We start from the raw sequence: 19,630 nt of genomic DNA on the forward strand, positions 1-19,630 counted from the left end.
ATTTAAAAACTTGTTTGAATATAATATTTTGTAAAAGTGTTTTTAAAAACTCTTTTTTATTTTTCAGTTTTTAAAAGCAAAAAAGTAAAACACCTTAGTTGTATTTTACTTTTTACTTTTCAGTTTTTAGTATTTTTAAAATAAAATAGAAAAACGTATTTGAAAGAATATGATATTTCTTTTATTTATGTATGTTTTTTTTATGCATAAGTAACATTTTCAAATATATTTATTTATTTTAGTTTAAAAAAAATTGTTTCTTAATTATTTTCACTATATAACCTTTTTTTCTATTAAACGTGCAACCCCATTTGTTACTTTTATTATTATTATTATTATTATTATTATTATTATTATATTTTTTAATTTTATTTTAAATTCTTAAAATAAAAAATTCACTTTTAAATAAATTTATTTACTATTTTGAAAATTAGATTGACTATCAAATCAATAAGAGTACCGAATCACTAATTTATTGGTCGAACCACTATGTCATTGGTCGAACCGAATGATTAAACCAGATTAATCCGGATAATTCGATTGAATAAACTAGTCTCCATGAAGAAAATGTATAGTTATTAAATTGGTCGAACGAAATGATCCCGTCTCTAAAAAATTACGACACCTATAAATTTTCAAGATTTTAAAATATCATAATTTAACAAATTCATTCTTTAAACTCAAATTCTAAACATAATCATCTCAACAACAAAATAGTACATAATACAAATATAAATAAAATAAACTCGAATAACAATATAATGCATTGTCTAGACAAATTAGATTTAAGGGGTGAAAGGTGTTTCAATTAAGTTTTAAGCAAAATCTTTTTATATTTTAATTTTTTTTATCAAAACGGCGTCGTGTTTTGTGAAAAAAGAGAAAGTAGTTAATCCGTCGATTTATAAAAATCGTCGGTTCTTCATTTTTTACCGATTTGATTGGTTTGGTTCAATCGACAGGTCCAATGCGATTTCTAAAACATTGAATTTATCTTTTTGACTTTGAAATATTATATAGCTAAATCTTATTAATACTATTTTTTTTCTTTTTTTAATGTTCTTATAATTTATTTAAATTTAATTATTATTTTTTTAATACAATGGTTTCTCCTTCATACTTTATATCACATTCTTCATAGTCATTACAACTTTATATATTTTCAAAAATTTTAAAGAGATTAATTGAAATATACTGTCAGTGTAAAAGGGTTTTACACCATCACTTAATTATAGACGTTGGATATTAAAAGAAGTTTGACTTTTATTTTAAAAATCTATAAAGTAATACAAACGGATGATGGTGATGAACCGACGGTGTAAAACTTTTTACACTGACAACGTATAATAATTAATCTCAATTTTAAACTATTAAAAATTATCAAAGTTATTGAAAATATTTAATTCCTATTTTGTTTAAGAAAAACGTTATTAAAAATAATATAAAAAAAATAAAGAAAAATATTCATCGAACAAGTGTTATGTGATTTGTAAAATTAAAAAATTATTTTTATCCAATTATTTGTATTCGAACAAATATCAATTAATTTTCTTAAGTTTGTAATATTTTATAAAATATAATAGATTTTAAGAGTAGATGATAAAATATATATTTTTATTCTCTTCTTAAAATACTATTAAAAAATTATACTATCAAACAAGTTTTTTCATTTTCATATTTTTAAAATAGTTTCTAAAAACTAGTTTATCAAACAAATTTTTTGTTAATTTTCTTCTTAAAAATAGTTTTCTAAAATAGATTTGAAAAACAAATTTTAAGAACTAAAATTGAAAAGTGTTTCAAACAGGCCCTTAATTTCCACTTGATTTTCTAGGGTTCTTCCACTTTTACCTTTGATTCATGTTGTTCTTGAAGATTTAGGCAATTTAACCGTGATTTTCAAGCTTGGGACTTTAAACTGGAGGAGGTGATGTGCTTTATTTGGTCATTAAAGCTCTGCCATCAGAGGCGACCTCCGATGCGGCGGAAGAGGGACTGAGCTCAGGTGGAGGGAGGCCACTCTGACTCACGTTTGGATTTTCATTAAATTTAGATTTTGGCACGTGAAAAATGTGTTCCATAATGGTCAATTATACACGTACTCCCCTGCTGAATCACATTTCCACCATTCCCTTCAGCCTTCATGGCTTGTTTGTGGCATTGGGCTTCTTGGCCCAACCTGAGCTATTCACACCTCTCCCAGCGTTTCACCCCGTGTCCCATGGATGACTAGAACTTTGGGCCTTGTAATGGCCCTGCGGCATTGTGACTAATTACACCTCTGTGTTCCTAATCCAAACCCCCTTCTTTGGCTTTGTTTTGCATTTTATATCCTTTTTTTGTTCTTTATATTTTGTTTGCTATTTTTGTTCATGAATTGATGTAGAAATTAATTCATAGATTTAGTTAGTTTTTACATGATTAATTGATTAAGTTGGAATTAATTTGACATGGTTTAATTCTTGATTGAACGAAAATGATTAAAAATATATGTTCTAACCTAGTTTACATGATTAGGTTTTGATATAAATGTGCATGATAATTTTTGCTTACTTGATTGGATGTGATTGCTAATTTTTTCATGTTTGGATGTTAATTCTATATGATTAGGATTTTAGTCGATTAGAATTAATCCTTTTGGGTTTAATTAAACATTGTTTCTTATGAACTTTGATATGATTTTCTGATTAATTGTACCTTAACCATTGCATGCTCCCCTAGTTTAGAGTTTGTTTAGATAGTTGGATTGATTAAATCATTCTATTGCATATAAATCAACTGATCTTTTCCCATTGGTTATGTTGATCAAAGTTTAACTTGATCAACCAAACCCTTTTGCATTATGCTTAATTCCTCAAGCCTGTTCAAGTGATCAAAAGACCCTTTAGGGTGAGTCCCTTGTGTTCAAGTTGTACTGGACCTCAGGAGCTTAAGACCTCAAAATTCAAAGATCAAGAGTTCAAGACCTCAAAGTCAGTACAAGGCACTCACATTGCAGACAGAATGAACTATTGTTCAAGCATAACAAATGTGCATCAACACTTGTGAATCATGATTAAAGTTGTATGCCATGAGCCTTAAGTAACGAAGAATGATAAGATGGATTTGTCTAGAGTACCTTTGCGTACGGGGCGTATGTCATAGCTATTCAAAGCATCCACCTTTGTTCATAGACTTTAGTACAATGGAAATCAAATGATTGTCAATTCTTCTTCGTCCCAAGCAACACTTCACCATAAGGAGCAACAATGAGAGTCTTTTTCTGTAGTTTGCCAGTTATGATGAGTATCATATGCCATGAGCCTTAAGCAACGAAGAATGATGAGAGGGATCATTTTGACCATTGTCTAGAGTACCTTTGTGTACGGGGCATAAGTTATAGCTATTCAAAGTATTCGCCTTAGTTTGTAGACTTTAATATGGTTCCAGTCAAATGACTGTCAAGTGTCGTGCATCCATCATTCACCATTCCTCAACAATATTATATTGTCTTCTATTTGGAACCAAATCCCGTATCCCTTTGGATTCCATGTATAATTTCTTGGGATAATAACCAGTGTCCATCCTTTGAACCAATAGTTGTTTATCTTGATGCCAAACACTTAATTCCTTTATTTTTCTGGCTTGATGCTTATTTACTCTTTGGTTTAGAGTTTATTCCTTCATGGATTCGATAATACCATTATCGTTTGGTTTCAGATTGCTTGTTACCCAACAATGATATACTTTTTTCCTTGGACCAAATACCATATTCCTTTAGGTCCCATGCATACCCTTTTGGGGTAAATAACCAGTGTCCACCCTGTGAACCAAAAGTTGTTTGCCTTGATGCCAAACATTTCATCCCTCTATTTTTGACTTGATGATTGCTTTACTTTTTGGTTCGGAGTTGATTTCCTTTATAGGTTCCTGCAATACCATTGTCTTTTGGTTCAAAGTTATACTTTTCATCACTTCTATCAAATCCCTTTTTTCTTTGTTCTGCGTCAGTTCCACGAACTACGGAGCTCTGATTTTCTTATTGCATGATGAGAATACGTAGGCACAAGGGTTTGAATCTTTGGCGAGCATATTTGTTCCTTCTTCTGCCTTAGAGCTCCATCCATATCTTTCATGATCCATTATCATTTATCTTCGGTCATAACCATTTATCTCAGTGATATACTGTCTTTTTGGAACCGAATACCATTTTTCTTTGGATTCCACCTATACCCTTTTAGGACAAATAACCAGTGTCCACCTTTGAACCAAAAGTTGTTTATCTTGATACCAAACTATACCTTTCGTCACTTATACGAAACGTTTCAGTTCTTTCCACATTAATTAGTTCTCTTTATCCTTCCATTCATCTTCCATTATTCACTATTCACTACCTACATCCAATATTCTCTACCAATCATTCACCCATGAGATATACTTTCTCTTAAAGCCAAATATACTATTTCTTTGAGCCCCATACATACTTTTGAGCAAGTAACCAGTGTTCATCCTCTGAACCAACACCCCCTTCAATTTGGCTTGATGCCAATTTATCCCTTACTTTTGGCTTGATGCCAGTTTACCCTTTGTTTTAGCTTGATGCCAAGATTCTAGGTTGGATCTTCATCGTGCTCATAAGAACACGATGAAGGTGGTGGCTAGGATGGTGGTCCGGACAGAAGAAGGGTGGTTGGAGGTGGGGTTTCGAAAGAGAGTTAGAGAGAGATCGGAGAGTTAAAGAAAGTAGAGAGAGATCGGAGAGTTAGAGAAAGTAGAGAGAGATCGGAGAAGAGAAAAATGAAATGGAGTGAAGGGTTTTATACCCCCTCCGCATCCCCTCTGATATGATACACATGACCTCCCACAAAGCCTTAAGATGAGTTAAGTTTGACTCATCTAGTAAGGCCTAGCACACCGTGATCCCTTAGTTAACTATCAATCCCATCTCTCCGTTTTGCTTATTATTCCAAGTCATCCCATCCAACGCGTGTCATTCAATCATGTTGACTTCCCAGTCAACAGATCTGATGCCCCCAGTTGAGAGTCAATTATTGACTCTCCTTGGTTGATCCATGTGACGCCTTGGGCTCCAAGCCAATGGGTCTCTCCCTAATGGCTTTTCACGCCCCCTTTTGTAAGCCTATCCCTGCCTATTTAATTTAATTAATTTAACTCTTTTTCTATCAAACAAATTTATAATTAATATTTTATCATTAGTATTTAATTTATAATTGATTAAATTAATTAAAATAAAAAAATTTAATAATTAAGATTTTTAATTTATTTTTAATTTCAAATCAAATTGAGCAGTGGCTAACATAAGCTTGTGAGATTCAAATCATGTGTAACTTGTGACTCGAGTCACTATGTTACATGATTTGAATCAAGTGTAAACAGTAATTCGAATGACAGACACAAGATTCTCTTATTTTCCCATGTTAGATTTGATTTGGGTCAGATATTGTATGTGATTCGAGTCACACGCATGGGCTCTCAAATTTTTAAGTTTTTTTATAGTTTTAGATTCCACTTGCTACATAACTTAAAAAGACCTCAAATATGGTTCTTGTTCCATTAACTCAACCAATTGAGTTAAAGCATAATGGTCATACTCAAATATAAACACTTTGGTTTATGCATGCAAAATGCTATTTAATACAAAACACCATTTAAGAAGCAATGTACTCAATTCTAAGATATTTGCAAAGATCTAACTAAAGGAGACTCAATTACAAAAGTGATAAATGATAAACAATACTAAAGGAGTTAAGCAACAAAATCAAAGCCCTAGAAGCAACAAAACCGAAGTTCTAGAGGGAAAAACAACTTCACTTATAAATAGAAGGAAAAAAAAACAAGGGTTACTACAACCTTTTGTAACCTGATAACAAATATGGGAAGTTTAACCATGGATTTCATCACACACTTACTAAAATTCTTTGGTCACAAAATCATTTGAGTTATCTATGATCATTTAACAAATTGTGTTCACTTCATTGCTTTACAAACAAAGTTTGCTGCTCCAAATCTAACCATATACTTTTAAGATAAAGTTTGGTGCTTGCATGACATCCCAAATTCCATTGTCCCTAATAATGACCCCCTCTCCCTCGATGCTTTTTGTTAACACAGTTTTCATTATTATTATTATTATTATATTTTTTAAAATAAGTAAAATTACTATTATCTTGGAAAAATTATAACAATTCATGTGGATACGATAATTACATTCACTACTAATGGATTTTTGTTGACATAAATTACTACACATCAAGACATCTATTTTTAGTTCAACACCCACCATTCCACCTCCCCACCCTCACTCACCGACTCTTTCCTTTTTTATGGAACTTTCCTCCCATGGTCTAATCCTTGGACCGATTACCACTTCCTTTACCCAAAACCTTGAGGAAAATGATTTATTTGGACCGAGCATAAATGATAGCAAATAGGTTTGGCTAAACTAATTATAAATAAGTCTATATTTTAAAAGAATTTTATTCCTTAATAAATATAGTTCCCTATATTTTTCAATAAGTGTTTGTTTGAATTTCCTTACTAGGCTTGTGAGCCACGAGTACTAAGGTCCATTGAATTTGACTAAACATTTAAAGTGTATTGTGTTCTTTCAAATGGATATAACAATTCAGTGTTTATCTTTATTTTTGGTTTATTTACTTCTTTAGTGTATTGGTTAACCCTAGTCTTTTGGTAGAGGTAAACTCTTCATCGGGACATAATGGGCTTATAGCGTTCAGAGCACAAGAATTGAAATTACATAATATACCTAATGTATCTAATAGTTTGAATTATAACCAAAATTCAACACATTTAAAAATTTACTGAGCCCTCATAGGTTTGTCCAAATTGCCAATTGGAAGGAGCAAGAGAAATACACTGCAAAGCCTTTTTATCACTTGTAGTAACCCAAAATGTCAAGTCTTGTCCCACCAAATTGAGTCCGGTATGCCAAACTTGTCCCCAATTATGTGTCATTTGAACCCAATTAGAATTGCTCCCTTTGATGGCCACACGTACAATATCACCAACATTAGCAACATTGTAAACCAAAACCATCAAAAAGTAAGGGTTTCCTCTAAGCTCAAACCTAACACCACCACTTTTGACACATGGAACACGTCGATATTGAACTGGGACGATCCCTGCTTCGTAAATGGCAATTGTTGTGAACATTTTCATGCTCAAGTCAAAGTGTTTTTGTGGAGGATTACACCAATTTCCATCAGGTTTGGAGTAATTGGGGGGACAAAAATTTGTTGCAGTCACAGTGATTGAACCCACATCTATTTTGCACCATTGAGGATCGTTGACACACTTGATCTCAAAACACGCACCACAAGTATAGCCTTCATTAAAGAGTGATGTGCTTAGTGCCGTGGTTTCAAGACCATACCCTTGTTCAAAGAGATTCCCATAACCACATGCCCCCTCTGCTTATAATTATATACCAAAAACACATTAGTGGAATAATAAAATATTTGAATACAACTTCTTTTTTAGAAATCAAACATTAAAAACATGTGTATGATTTTAAATTGCGACACACAACTATAATGGACAATATTATTTATATTATGGTCTCTTCAACGTATTAGACCACAATCACAATGTATTTTTAAATAAAATATGTGAGTGTATCAAATATATTAAATCATTCTGACAATGCTTGTTTAATAATTTTTTATAAATAAATAAATTTTGAGAACCAAATCTTTGCCGAATTCAATAAAAATTATAATTTCAATCAAATTTCAACCAAATATTTCCAATAAATATTCATGTGGCACCAACCACAAGGCACAACAATCTCAACCACAATTTAAATCCATAAATTAATATGTGATTGGGATATTAAAAAAAATAACAAAATTGATTCTTTCCATTTAAATCACATTCACTTTTCTCAATCGTTATACCTCAACCATTTTATATATATATATATATATATATATATATATATATATATATATATATATATATATATATATATATATATATATATATATATATATATATATATATATATATATATATGAGATAGAAAATAATTTTTTTTATAAAGAGAACATGAGTTTGAGATTAAAATTTGATACCTAACTCTTGAAAAACAAATGAAGATTTCAAATTGCGATTTATATTCTATTTTTTCCAAAATCATTTTAAAGTATATATATCTCAAAACATGAAATGTTTATACTTATTTCATATTCACAATCACCTTATTGTTGAGAATCGAATTCGATATCTATATGTATAATCAATCGATCTAAAAGTAAGTTAAATAATTGAATAATTCTGACTATTTAATAAAGAATCATTTGTCACTACTACCTTAATAAAAAAATATGATTTTAAATTACAGATACAATCACAAATATGATTAGTTATTAAAAAAAATCAATTTCTGAGAACTTACGCATAGTTTCGCCACCATTTATGTCACCATAGAAGGTTGCATGTGCATCGTGCCATCTTGAGTCAATGGGCATGCGACCTATCACCTTTACAAAGAGAATTGTGAAAAGGGCTAAAATAACCAAAGAGTTAAACTTAGTCATGGTTCAAAGTATGAAGATTACAGAATGAAGAATATTGATTTATAGGAAGTAGTGTATAATTAATTAAAGAATTAAAACATAAATTTAAATCTCATTAAACTACATGTTTCCTATGCATTTCATCACAAGACTCTTTTTACATTTTTTCTTTTCTTTTTTATTTATAATTATTCTCAAAATTTTACCAAATTTATTGTTACAGTTGTTTTTCTTAATACTCGTGAACTTTGTTGAATTGTATTATAATCAGTCAAAACTACACAATATTCTATTCAATAAAGGTAATATCATTTCTTTATTTTCCTATAAATAAATAATTTAGTTTTATAAAAAACAATAAGGTATTTAAGGCAAAGTTAGTATGATTTGTGTGTATATATTAACCTTCACTTTAAATATTTGTTTCCTTAGATGTATAACTTTATTACATTAAAAGGCTATTATTAAAACATCTCACCGACCAAAATGATTATATATATATATATATATATATATATATATATATATATATATATATATATATATATATATATATATATATATATATATATATATATATATATATATATATATATATATATATATCCTTTTAAAAATTGTTGACCAAAAAATGTAAATCTGTCAAAACCTGCAATAATCTAATTTGTACGGTTTTTCACCGACATTGTTTCTAACCACAAAGTAGTGTATAAAATAAGTTGGCTAATCATAATATTCTAATTTGTAATAATTGTAGAAAACAAATCAAAATTACTTAATATATTGACTAACCCAACAAGATGTAAAACAGGAAAAATAAGCGGTGGTTAGTCTACCTCATTATTTTTTAAGATTTATATTTGATGTTTATAACTATTTTTTTCATAAAATGTAAGATAAACACCTAATTTTTAATAAGGAAATTGTAAAATTTTGAAAAAATTTGTGATTGTGTAAGGTAACGACGAGTCGGGGATACAACCAAAGAGATTGAAACCCCAACACAAATACTCGAGGGTGTTATCGCAAATGTCACAAGCGTGCGACTACAACAATCAAAACCCCACAATGCAACTAAAATGACGATAACAATCCACCCTCTGGTATCTAGCCACTTCAGAGATCGCGCTGGATTGGTCACACGTCAACCTCGAACCAGGTTTTCATATGGGAAAAAAGTGATATCGACCCTTGGTCGGGCACGACCCAAAGATATCCAATAAACTTTAAGGGGAAACCTCGTAAGTTCACTCAAATTCCAGAGCAATTTACTCGGGATCAAATACATATGCCCTAAACAGGTAAAAATAATGACACGATATCTATTTCATTTCACTCACGCTCTACAGTGTAGGGTGATACACAAAAAGGAAAAAGGATCGTTAATCCTTAAGGGAGATGATCTTCCTATCTTTAAGCATCTGGTTCGACCTTACTTGTTCCTAGAAATACTCAAAGGGGAGTGAAAGTGCTCTACTTTCTACAAGTCATTCTCAAAGGACTCTGAGACGACCATGATACTAGCAATAAATGATTCATTTAAACTTTGAGTCAGGGAGACATTCTGAAGGCAAAAGTTTTCAATATCTCCTTGAACTGAAGAAAGGTACGCCTGAGTAGCAGATAAAATGGCTCTCACATAAGTCATAGCTTTATCCTTCCTTGATACACCTCTCACCAGGGAGATTGATGGCACGCAAGGCATCAATTATCCTTGTAAAGAAAATATAGGCCTTCTATATTTCCTGCAGGTACGCATCCCGCTACCGTTTCTCCTTGCATCGTTGTTCAAATAGGAAGGCATCGCCAATGACAAGAACAATAGAAGCATATCGAGTATAATACACCAGATTTGACTCCTCCTCCTAAAGGGCCTCACTAGACGGGTTACTCGTCACGCATGTCACGATCGACACCCCTGTGCAGAACACATAAACGCATTTTCTGCCATTGGAGCTCTTTTGAAGCACCAATTTCACACCAAGAACACCCAAATTGACTAGAAATAAATCACACATCAATGTTAATACATGGACGTGTTAATTTCACACAGATTCACCATTGATCTCACCAATTTAGGTAGTTCTCCAATCGGTCTCATTATGAGTATGTATGCCCTCAATTCAAACTCGAATTGAGATAATGAAATTTAACCTTGCTTTACAAAATTAGTTTACAAGAGAAATGTAACAATCCAATCCTACAAACCCTATGTTTGATGTTGATTATAACACTTTCTCTTTCCTCGATCTGAGCTTGATCAAGTCACCCAACAATACCAATTTGATCCACTGTCTCACCCTACTCCTTTGCAAGAATAATACATTCTTCAAAGTTTTCACTCGATCGAATCAAAATTATGAATTGTTATAACATAAGATTTACCAATATGATGCACCGTGTCACGCTACTCCTTTACAAGAAACTCCTGTTCTTCAAAGCTTTCACTCGATCAGATCCAAATTACGTAATCTTATCCAAAACCTTTAAATCCTTATTTGATCTTGAAGGAAAACCCCAACTTGGTTTTCTTATTTGAAACCCTCAAAGATCTCAATCCAATTTACAATTCAACAACCTAAATTGACGTTATCAACACTGATTCTAAATGACACCCAAACAAAGAATGATTATGTGTAGTTTGTTTGTGTGTATGCAATAGAATGTAGGTTGAAGATGATGAGCACTCTTTGAAATCCTGAGTTCGTTTGTGATTTTCTCAAAATCACTTAAAAGAAATGATGCATGTATGAATTATTTATATGTATGCAAGTTGAAGGCAAAAAGAATGCAAAAGATATGAAAAAATCATGAATTTTTGAAAAAATATGTTGCATGTGTCGACCTATATAAGTCATGTGTCGACACATTCAATGCATGTGTCGACCTGTATAGGTCATGTGTCGCCTTATATAGGTCATGTGTCATCACATACAGTCGGCACATCAAACAAAAGCTACATGCTTTAAAAATGACTTAAATGTATCGACACATAGGAAAAATTTTCTTCTATGTGTTGACCTATATGACGTATGTGTCGACACATAGACTATTTTTCCCATAAAAACCTATTTTTAATACATGAAACTTTTTCTAAATAATTTCAAAATGTTTTTATGCTTCATAATACTAACATGCACATTAAGACTTAGAGAGATACCATCCAATATACATAAACTCTAAAGTATGCTAGTTTTGACATCATACAAAATACATCTAGCAGGAGGTTGCACTCACAAAATAAACACTTCTGCATAAAAGAAAATATCTTTTTTTTAAAGTTCATAATAATCAAAATGAGTATGAACCAAATCACAAAAGTTTGAAAATTAAATAGTAAATCACCTGAGTTTGATGATAAACTTCATATTTGTTATTAACTCCACATCCAAAATGTCATCCACAATATTTTCTAGATCTGAAGAAGAAAATGGAAGTCAAACAAAGACACGAGCTTCAATCTATGAAACATAAAAAACCAATTTTAAGTTTTGAAAGGGAGATAGACATAAATCCATAAGAAACTCCAAACACTGCAAGTATACACATAAATTATAACCAAAACCAATGAATATAAAGTTGAAACACTTAAATCATACTTTGTGTTGAAGAAACCCAAAACCTCATGAGCATAAAACAACACCTAAAACATTAAGAATAAAAAATCAGGTCAAACGTAGGTCTCGATTTTTCACATATATTGTTGATGTTATTTTTATACGCGTTTACTTCTCCGCATCTTTAATCTTTCTATAACCTGGAAAAAAGGGGAAAATATGTTTAAAAGAAGGTGAAAAAGAGAAGAAAAAAATGAAAAACTGATATAGATTTAGGTTGAAGAAGAAAATTAGAGCATTGATGGATAAAAATCATTTTGAGAGATGAAAAAGATGATATTGTTGGTTTAATGGATGAGAGAAATAAAGCATCTAAGAGAGTTATGTGGGTATGAAAATTCTACAAATTAAAACATTGAAATTGAAAATAGTTGATAGAAAGGAGTTTGATTGATTTGACAGGGACTCAATTTTGAACTTGGAATAAAATAATTCAATTAAAATCTAGAAAAAATTATTAGTCATTCATTTCAATCTAGGTGCAACATGAGTTGAAAAAAATAATATTTAGACAAATAAATCTCCAAAATTGAAGAGGTGGCAAGTTGCTTGGCAATGGCATAATAGACTTTACCAAAAGATATCATCTTGTGTTATAAATATCATCTTCTTATATTATAAATTACCCTTTTTGTTAAAAAAAAATGTCATTTGTAAAAAAAGTTATTCAAAAATAAAATAGAATTCTAATTTTTATCCTTCAATTATATTTTTATTTAATACTATCAATTTATTATTTTTTACTTTTTATTTATGATATTTAAATCCATCAATAATAAAATATTATTCTATTTTTTTATTCATCACATTTTTTAATGTGTGGAATTGTTCATTATAACACTTATTTATTTTAAGAAAGAAGGTAACATTTAATTTTAATATTAAAAATCAAAATAAAATTTTAAACATTAAAAATTAATAAATAAATAAATAATCGTCTTTCACCATATAAGTCATTCGATAGTTCTGATAAAAAGAAAAAAAAGATTTAACAAAACCTCGTTGCCGCTGAGAAAAAAAAGGTTTTACCAAAACCTCCGACATCGCCGTCGCCGCCGCTTCTCGTAGTCGTCTCCATCATCCTCCGTCGCCATCTTCAACATCACAAACTCCGATAACTAAACCCTAACTTCAATTCTGTTCGATTCGAATATATTGATTGTTTGATCCATGGGGAAGAAAGGAGGAGCGAAAAATCTCCCAAAACCGGAATCAAAATCTCACACTTCTATTACACTGAGAGAAGAAGCCACTGGAAAATTAAAAACGAAGCCAATCGTTAACACAAAGTCACATCTGAAAATCGATCATTTGAAAAAACTTGCGGTGTGGACCACTACTAACCCTCACATACCGTCTCTGAGTGCCTTCTATGGTCAGCATTTGGCCACCGTTTCAGAGGCTGCTGGTGTACCTCCTGATCCTTCTCTACTCACTTGCCAAAGGTTTGCGTATTCTTTTTTTTTCTTTCTCTCTATGTTTAGTTAGATATCCGGTATCCCCGAATGCCTTCGAAACCGATACTGAAACTTGTGATTATGTATAACTTATTCATTTTTTATATTATTAGTTGTGTGTATCAGTGTCCGTAGTGTACCCGTCCTGTTTTCGTGTATGTGCTTTCATCCTGATGTGTCTACTTATCATATGGTTTGAAGTGTTAGAGTTAGCATTCATATGTCATACTTTTGATTTTTTTGTTAACTATGTAATTTGATAGAATTTTGATAGAATCAAAGAGCATGAATGTGATATCCTTGGTTATTGGTATCTTATGATATACATGTCAGTTGCATATCGATTTGGAAAAAAAAGTTGAACTCAGTTGATGTGAATCTTGAAGCATGTATTGTTGAATTATTTGTTTACAGTGCAATAATTTGATTGAACCAAAGCATGTATGTGAGACAATGGTTATCTATATCTTAAGATAGATGCGGGTAGTATCTAATTCAGAGCAACACTGAACCTTATTGATATGACTATCTTTGTGCATGTCTATTTTAGACCTGAATCTCATTGTGAATCGCGAAGTTTATCTAATTCTAAACATAACTGTACCTTATTGATATGACGCTCTCCATGCGTATCTATTATAGACATGAATCTCATCATGAATCCAGTGTTGTCGATGGCGGAGAGCCAAAATCCCGCCATATTGGCCGCTTTGCGGCGCCGTTATTGCGGACTATGACGGAAACCACTGGCCTCTCTTTTTGTCACTTATGTGTAGTCAACCACTTTTCATGTTATTTTTATTCATGACTTCAAATCATAGGTTTGGTTTGTAAATTGTATAAGATAAAATATATTAACTTATATTTTTGCACATGTTACATATTTTTACTTCAAAATGTCATATTTTTATGGATAACGTGTACTCCTCATCGTGAATCTTATCTAATATAGAATTGGAATGCAGACACATGAACCTGATGAAAGCAGTTTCAGCTTATGTACTACTCAAGGAAGAATTAGTGTGTACAAAGATAGAATTAGAAATGGAATCATTAGTGAGAAAGTTGTGATATAGCTTTCATGGTAGAGAATATGATTGGTGTTGTTTTAGGTGGTTTTTGCATGCAGCGGTAGAAGCACCAATAGTTACAATCAAATGGATACCAAGAAAAGTTATAAATTAAACCAACAGACATTTGATTGAAATGTTTATTAGTAGAATTGATTTATGACATATAGTAGTTCGTGTAGCCTAATAGGTCTAGTGGGAGAAACTTAGATTGTTCTTGACTTGATTTATCAGTAGACTTTATTAGGTTTTGACTGGTCATGTATCTTATAGTAATTCATTATAAGGTTTGATTCAAGATTTGGAAAATACATCTTTTGTTTTATGAACTAAATCTCGATTTGATAATCATGGAGAGGTCCAATAGCTTTAAAATGTTTTAACTCTATTACTAACATTTGTTTATTGATTTGTTCGAGTATTTTATCTTATATTCTTCTTAGGTTCTCCTTAAGCATTTGATACTTGGAAATTTCCTATGATTCATAAAAAATGTTTATCATTGTTTGATTTCTCTGCAGGTGTGAAACTGTTCTTCATCCCGGCTTTAATTCAACTGTACGAATTGAGAAAAATAGATCAAAGGTCAGACACAGGCAAAAGAAGTTTGGCAACATCGCCCAAAACAATGTCGTGTACAAGTGCCATTTCTGTTCACATCAGAATATCAAGAGAGGTACCCCTAAGGGACATTTGAAAAAACTATGCCCGACAAAAGATAAACCATCCTTAGAATCAACACCCGCCACAAAACCAATTGTACACAAATCTTTAAAATTAGAGAAACACATGGTAAGCAAAGATGAAGGCGGTGAATTACACACTGTTGGTTCAGAAGTTGTAGTTAAGGACGTCGCCCCTATGAAGGGTCTGGAAACTCCGTTTAGTACAAGTACACCAACATTGTTAGAAGCAAAGAAGAGAAATAGAAACAAATCCTCGTCCAAGAATGCGTTTGAAACTCCAAGCATGTCTGCAAGAGTAAATACTCAGAGCACTGCGAGCAAAAGACGGAAAAAATCATGGACCAGTTTAAAAGAAATTGCTAAGAGCAAAGAGAGTGATAACAGTGGAGTTGCTAATTCGACAATCCCATTTTTTCTATAACTTGGAAGATTTCTGCATAGGTAATTTATTTTAAGATTGAGCCGGAAGGTTTTCTCAGCCTATTTCAAGCAATTTTGTTGTTTTAGCTGTGTTTGATGCTCTCTATTGTAGGACATTTTTTTTATTGAGGACTGAGAATATTTAATTTTAGTCGTGGATGAAAATGATGGCTCAGATTAATTTTTTAATTCATAACCAACTTTTTTGTTCTATCTCTTGAGCACTTTGTGTATATTAATTCAATTCACAATGCACCTATGAATAGCAAAATGAGCTATATAAAAGTTCAAAAATAAAAGTTATTTCTAAAAGAAAAGGTCAAAGAGATGACAGTTTTACCTCATAATGCTACTTTCTGCAATTAATTCCTTACCTGTCAAAAAATGAAGGCAAGGATGTAATGACTAATGACAGACACAAGTCTTCACAGTTCTGTATAATTCTGATGACGGCGTCTTAGTTGCTGCTCCAACCGGGAGTGGTAAGACTATATGTGCAGAATTTGCATTTTTGAGAAATCATCAAAAAGGGCTTAATAGTGTCCGAGGATGCAGGCAATGACAAAACCAACTTATGCCGCAATTTCTCAACATGCCAAGAATGAGAAACCTGCCCTTGTATTTGTACCTACAAGAAAGCATGTCGGATTGACTGCTATGGATCTGATTACATACTCAAGTGCAGGCACGGGAGATAAGTCGTTTTATTGCGGTGCAGAAAAGAACTTGAACTTTTTCTTAACAAGATTAGTGATAAAATGTTAAAAGTCACATTACGTGAAGGGGTTGGCTACTTGCACGAGGGTTTGAACAATCTTGATCATGACATTGTGGCACAATTATTTGAAGCTGGTTGGATTCAAGTATGTGTTTTAAGTAGTTCCATGTGCTACAAAGTGACTTTGTCAGCTCATTTGGTGGTTGTGATGGGCACACAATACTATCATGGGCGGGAGAATGCACAAATAGACTATCCTGTTACTGATATTCTGCAGATGATGGGTCTTGCAAGTCGTCATTTGGTGGACAATTCTGGAAAGTGTGTCATCTTCTGCCGGGCACCTCGTAAGGAGTACTACAAAAAGTTTTTGTATGAAGAATTCCGGGTTGAAAGTCATCTTCGTCACTTCTTACATCATAATTTGAATGCTGAAAACAAGCAAGACGCTGTAGATTATCGTACATGGACATTTATGTACAGGCGCCTCACCAAGAATCCCAACTATTACAATTTACAAGGAGTTAGTCACGGACATCTTTCTGAATACCTCTCAGAGATGGTGGAAAATACATTGAGTGATTTGGAAACAAGCAAGTGTGTTGCTATAGAGGACGATATACATTTGTCTCCTCTTAATCTTGGAAGTATATCATCATACTATCACATTCGTTACACAATAATTGAAAGGTTTTCATTATCTATTACTTCAAATACAAAAATGAAGGGCCTTTTGGAGGTTCTGTCATCTGCATTAGAATATGCTTACCTTCCGATACGACTTGGAGAAGAAGAGGCAGTTCGCAAGTTAGTAAATCACCAAAGGTTTGGCTCTTCTTGCTATGGAAGTTAGTCAAATGCTGACACAACGAATGTGGCAACATGATTCTATGCTGCTACAACTTCCTCATTTCACAAAGGAATTGGCTAGGAAATGCAAGGAGAACCCAGGGAAGAGTATAGAAACTATCTTTGATTTATTAGAGATGGAAGATATTAAAAGGCGTGAGTTGTTAAGCATGTCAGATTCACAATTGTTGGATATTGCTCGATTTTGCAATCACTTTCCTAATATTGATTTGTCCTATGAAGTCTTGCACAATGACACTGTCCAGATCGAGGAGGATATAACAGTATATGTCACTTTGGAGAGGGATCTCGAGGGTAGGATAGAAGTAGGACCTGTACATTCTCCTAGGTATCCAAAAGCCAAGGAGGAAGGATGATGGCTTGTTGTTGGTGATACCAAAACCAGCTTGTTGCTTGCAATTAAACGAGTTTCCTTGCAGCGGAAGTTAAAAGCCAAACAGGAGTTTGCTGCTGCTGCTGCTGGAAAGAAATCATACCTACTTTATTTCATGTGTGACTCATACATGGGTTGTGATCAAGAGTATGATTTCACTGTTGACTTAATGATTTTCTTTTATACTATTTGCTGATTCGAGAAGAAGTGAATGATCCTGGAAGTGGAGCATGCTGGTGATCGCAATAAATAGTAGTTGTATGCATTGCTTACAACTTATTCGTTTTTGTGCCGCATGAATATATAATGCTTATAATCGTTGTCTAAAAAGTGTTGTCAAAGATTTTTTTGGCGACATGCTTTGGACCACCCTTCAATTTTTGGTGCTTGTGAAGAATACCAATATTTTTTTCTAATTGCTATATGCTGCATTTGAATGCACATTCTGCTAATAATTTTTCTTACTCCATGATTCTGTATGACCTGTACAACAAAAGTAGTATTACCCCCCCCCCCCCCCCCCGCCAAAGCTTGGTCTTGTTTTGTTCTGGTGATGACTTTGTTATTGGAAACTACCCTGTGCTGATTCTGGACTCCATGAAAGTTGCAATTGGAAAAGATATTACCTACTGAAGTTTATGTTTTGTTCTAGTACATACTATACTTCATCCTTATTGAAAAATTTAACTGATTATTGTGTAGTCATTAGTCATTACATCCTTGCCTTCATTTTTTGACAGGTAAGGAATTAATTGCAGAAAGTATTATGAGGTAAAACTGTCATCTCTTTGACCTTATTTATAAATAAAAGTTTCTTGTTTCACACATATATTTTACTAACAAATCAATTATTTTAATAACTATCACATCAACATTACACTCATCTTTGAAAAATAGAAGACTTAATAGACTATTTTTGTAACAATAATTTTAAATAGAATTGAATTTAATAAGTTTTGCTTATATTTGAGACTTATAGAGTAGAATTTTTTATTAAAAATGACACATATTTTTTTAAAAAAATTCTATAATAACCCACATTTAAGATAATTTTTCAAAATAACTCACTTTGAAGAATTGGTGCCAGATGAATTGACACATGCTCTCTAAGTTAAAGAGGCGGCGTCAATTAGATTGAATTCTGCACCTAGTGCTACCAATCCAATTGGCGTCTGCTTTCTAAGTTAAAGAGGTGGCGCCAATTGAATTGACTTCTGCACTTAGTGTTGATGTTGTCAATCCAATTGGCGCATATGTGTTAGGTTTAAGAGGAGGCGACAATTGGTCTGACATATATGTGTGTTGTGTAATTATTTTTGAAAAATAATGTACGGGATGACCTAACCGACCTCTGGTACCACATCCTTTAACTACCCGAACGCGTGATCCTAACCCACATTGATGATTCATCGATTCTTTAAGATATTCAGACAAACTCGCGTAATCATGTGTATGTAATGAAGCGCTACCGCCATAGCTGAGTTTGTGATCCATGGCAGAGTAGTTGGGATGTGTTTGAGCTATTGGAGGGCGACCGGGACGATTGAAGGGCGACATTGGTGTGGATGATGCGTCGAGGAAATGTTGAAATGGTTGTTGTGGTGTTTGATAGCGATATGATTGTTGCATGTTTTGGTTTTGTGATGTTTGAGCTTCTTGGCTATAGTAGGAGGAGGGACTGTTGGTGTTTAATAATCGCTGAGTATTTTGGCTAAGACGGCTATGGTAGGGTGATGTGTAGGGGTGTAAGCGGATCAGAAAAAACCAATTAAACCGACAATCCAAACCAAACCAAACTGAAATAAAATTGATAGTTTTTTGTTCGGTTCTAAAACTAAATCGAATCAAGGAAAACCAATGTGGTTTGGTTCGGTTCTCAGTT

General features: G+C 32.5%; 2 protein-coding genes, 1 long non-coding RNA gene and 1 pseudogene across 3 annotated transcripts; 2 read left to right on the top strand and 2 right to left on the bottom strand.

The window, feature by feature from the left end:
- Nucleotides 1–6,685: 6,685 nt before the first annotated feature.
- On the bottom strand, nucleotides 6,686–8,637 carry LOC127107622 (expansin-A23). Its single transcript, XM_051044921.1, has 2 exons — nucleotides 8,417–8,637; nucleotides 6,686–7,430 (listed from the first exon to the last, which is right to left on the bottom strand). Exons 1-2 carry the CDS (start codon nucleotides 8,556–8,558, stop codon nucleotides 6,811–6,813), a joined length of 762 nt encoding a protein of 253 aa, XP_050900878.1. The 5' UTR covers nucleotides 8,559–8,637; the 3' UTR covers nucleotides 6,686–6,810.
- A 1,113-nt stretch (nucleotides 8,638–9,750) lies between these two features.
- Nucleotides 9,751–12,447, bottom strand: LOC127107623 (uncharacterized). Its single transcript, XR_007795777.1, has 3 exons — nucleotides 12,137–12,447; nucleotides 11,883–11,955; nucleotides 9,751–11,787 (listed from the first exon to the last, which is right to left on the bottom strand). It is a non-coding gene; the product is annotated as an uncharacterized LOC127107623 (long non-coding RNA).
- A 672-nt stretch (nucleotides 12,448–13,119) lies between these two features.
- On the top strand, nucleotides 13,120–16,000 carry LOC127107624 (uncharacterized). Its single transcript, XM_051044922.1, has 2 exons — nucleotides 13,120–13,599; nucleotides 15,203–16,000. Exons 1-2 carry the CDS (start codon nucleotides 13,325–13,327, stop codon nucleotides 15,786–15,788), a joined length of 861 nt encoding a protein of 286 aa, XP_050900879.1. The 5' UTR covers nucleotides 13,120–13,324; the 3' UTR covers nucleotides 15,789–16,000.
- A 188-nt stretch (nucleotides 16,001–16,188) lies between these two features.
- On the top strand, nucleotides 16,189–18,185 carry LOC127107625 (DExH-box ATP-dependent RNA helicase DExH12-like; annotated as a pseudogene).
- The last annotated feature ends 1,445 nt before the right edge of the window (nucleotides 18,186–19,630 follow it).

This window comes from Lathyrus oleraceus, chromosome 7 (assembly GCF_024323335.1).
Source record: "Lathyrus oleraceus cultivar Zhongwan6 chromosome 7, CAAS_Psat_ZW6_1.0, whole genome shotgun sequence".
NCBI lineage: Eukaryota > Viridiplantae > Streptophyta > Magnoliopsida > Fabales > Fabaceae > Lathyrus > Lathyrus oleraceus.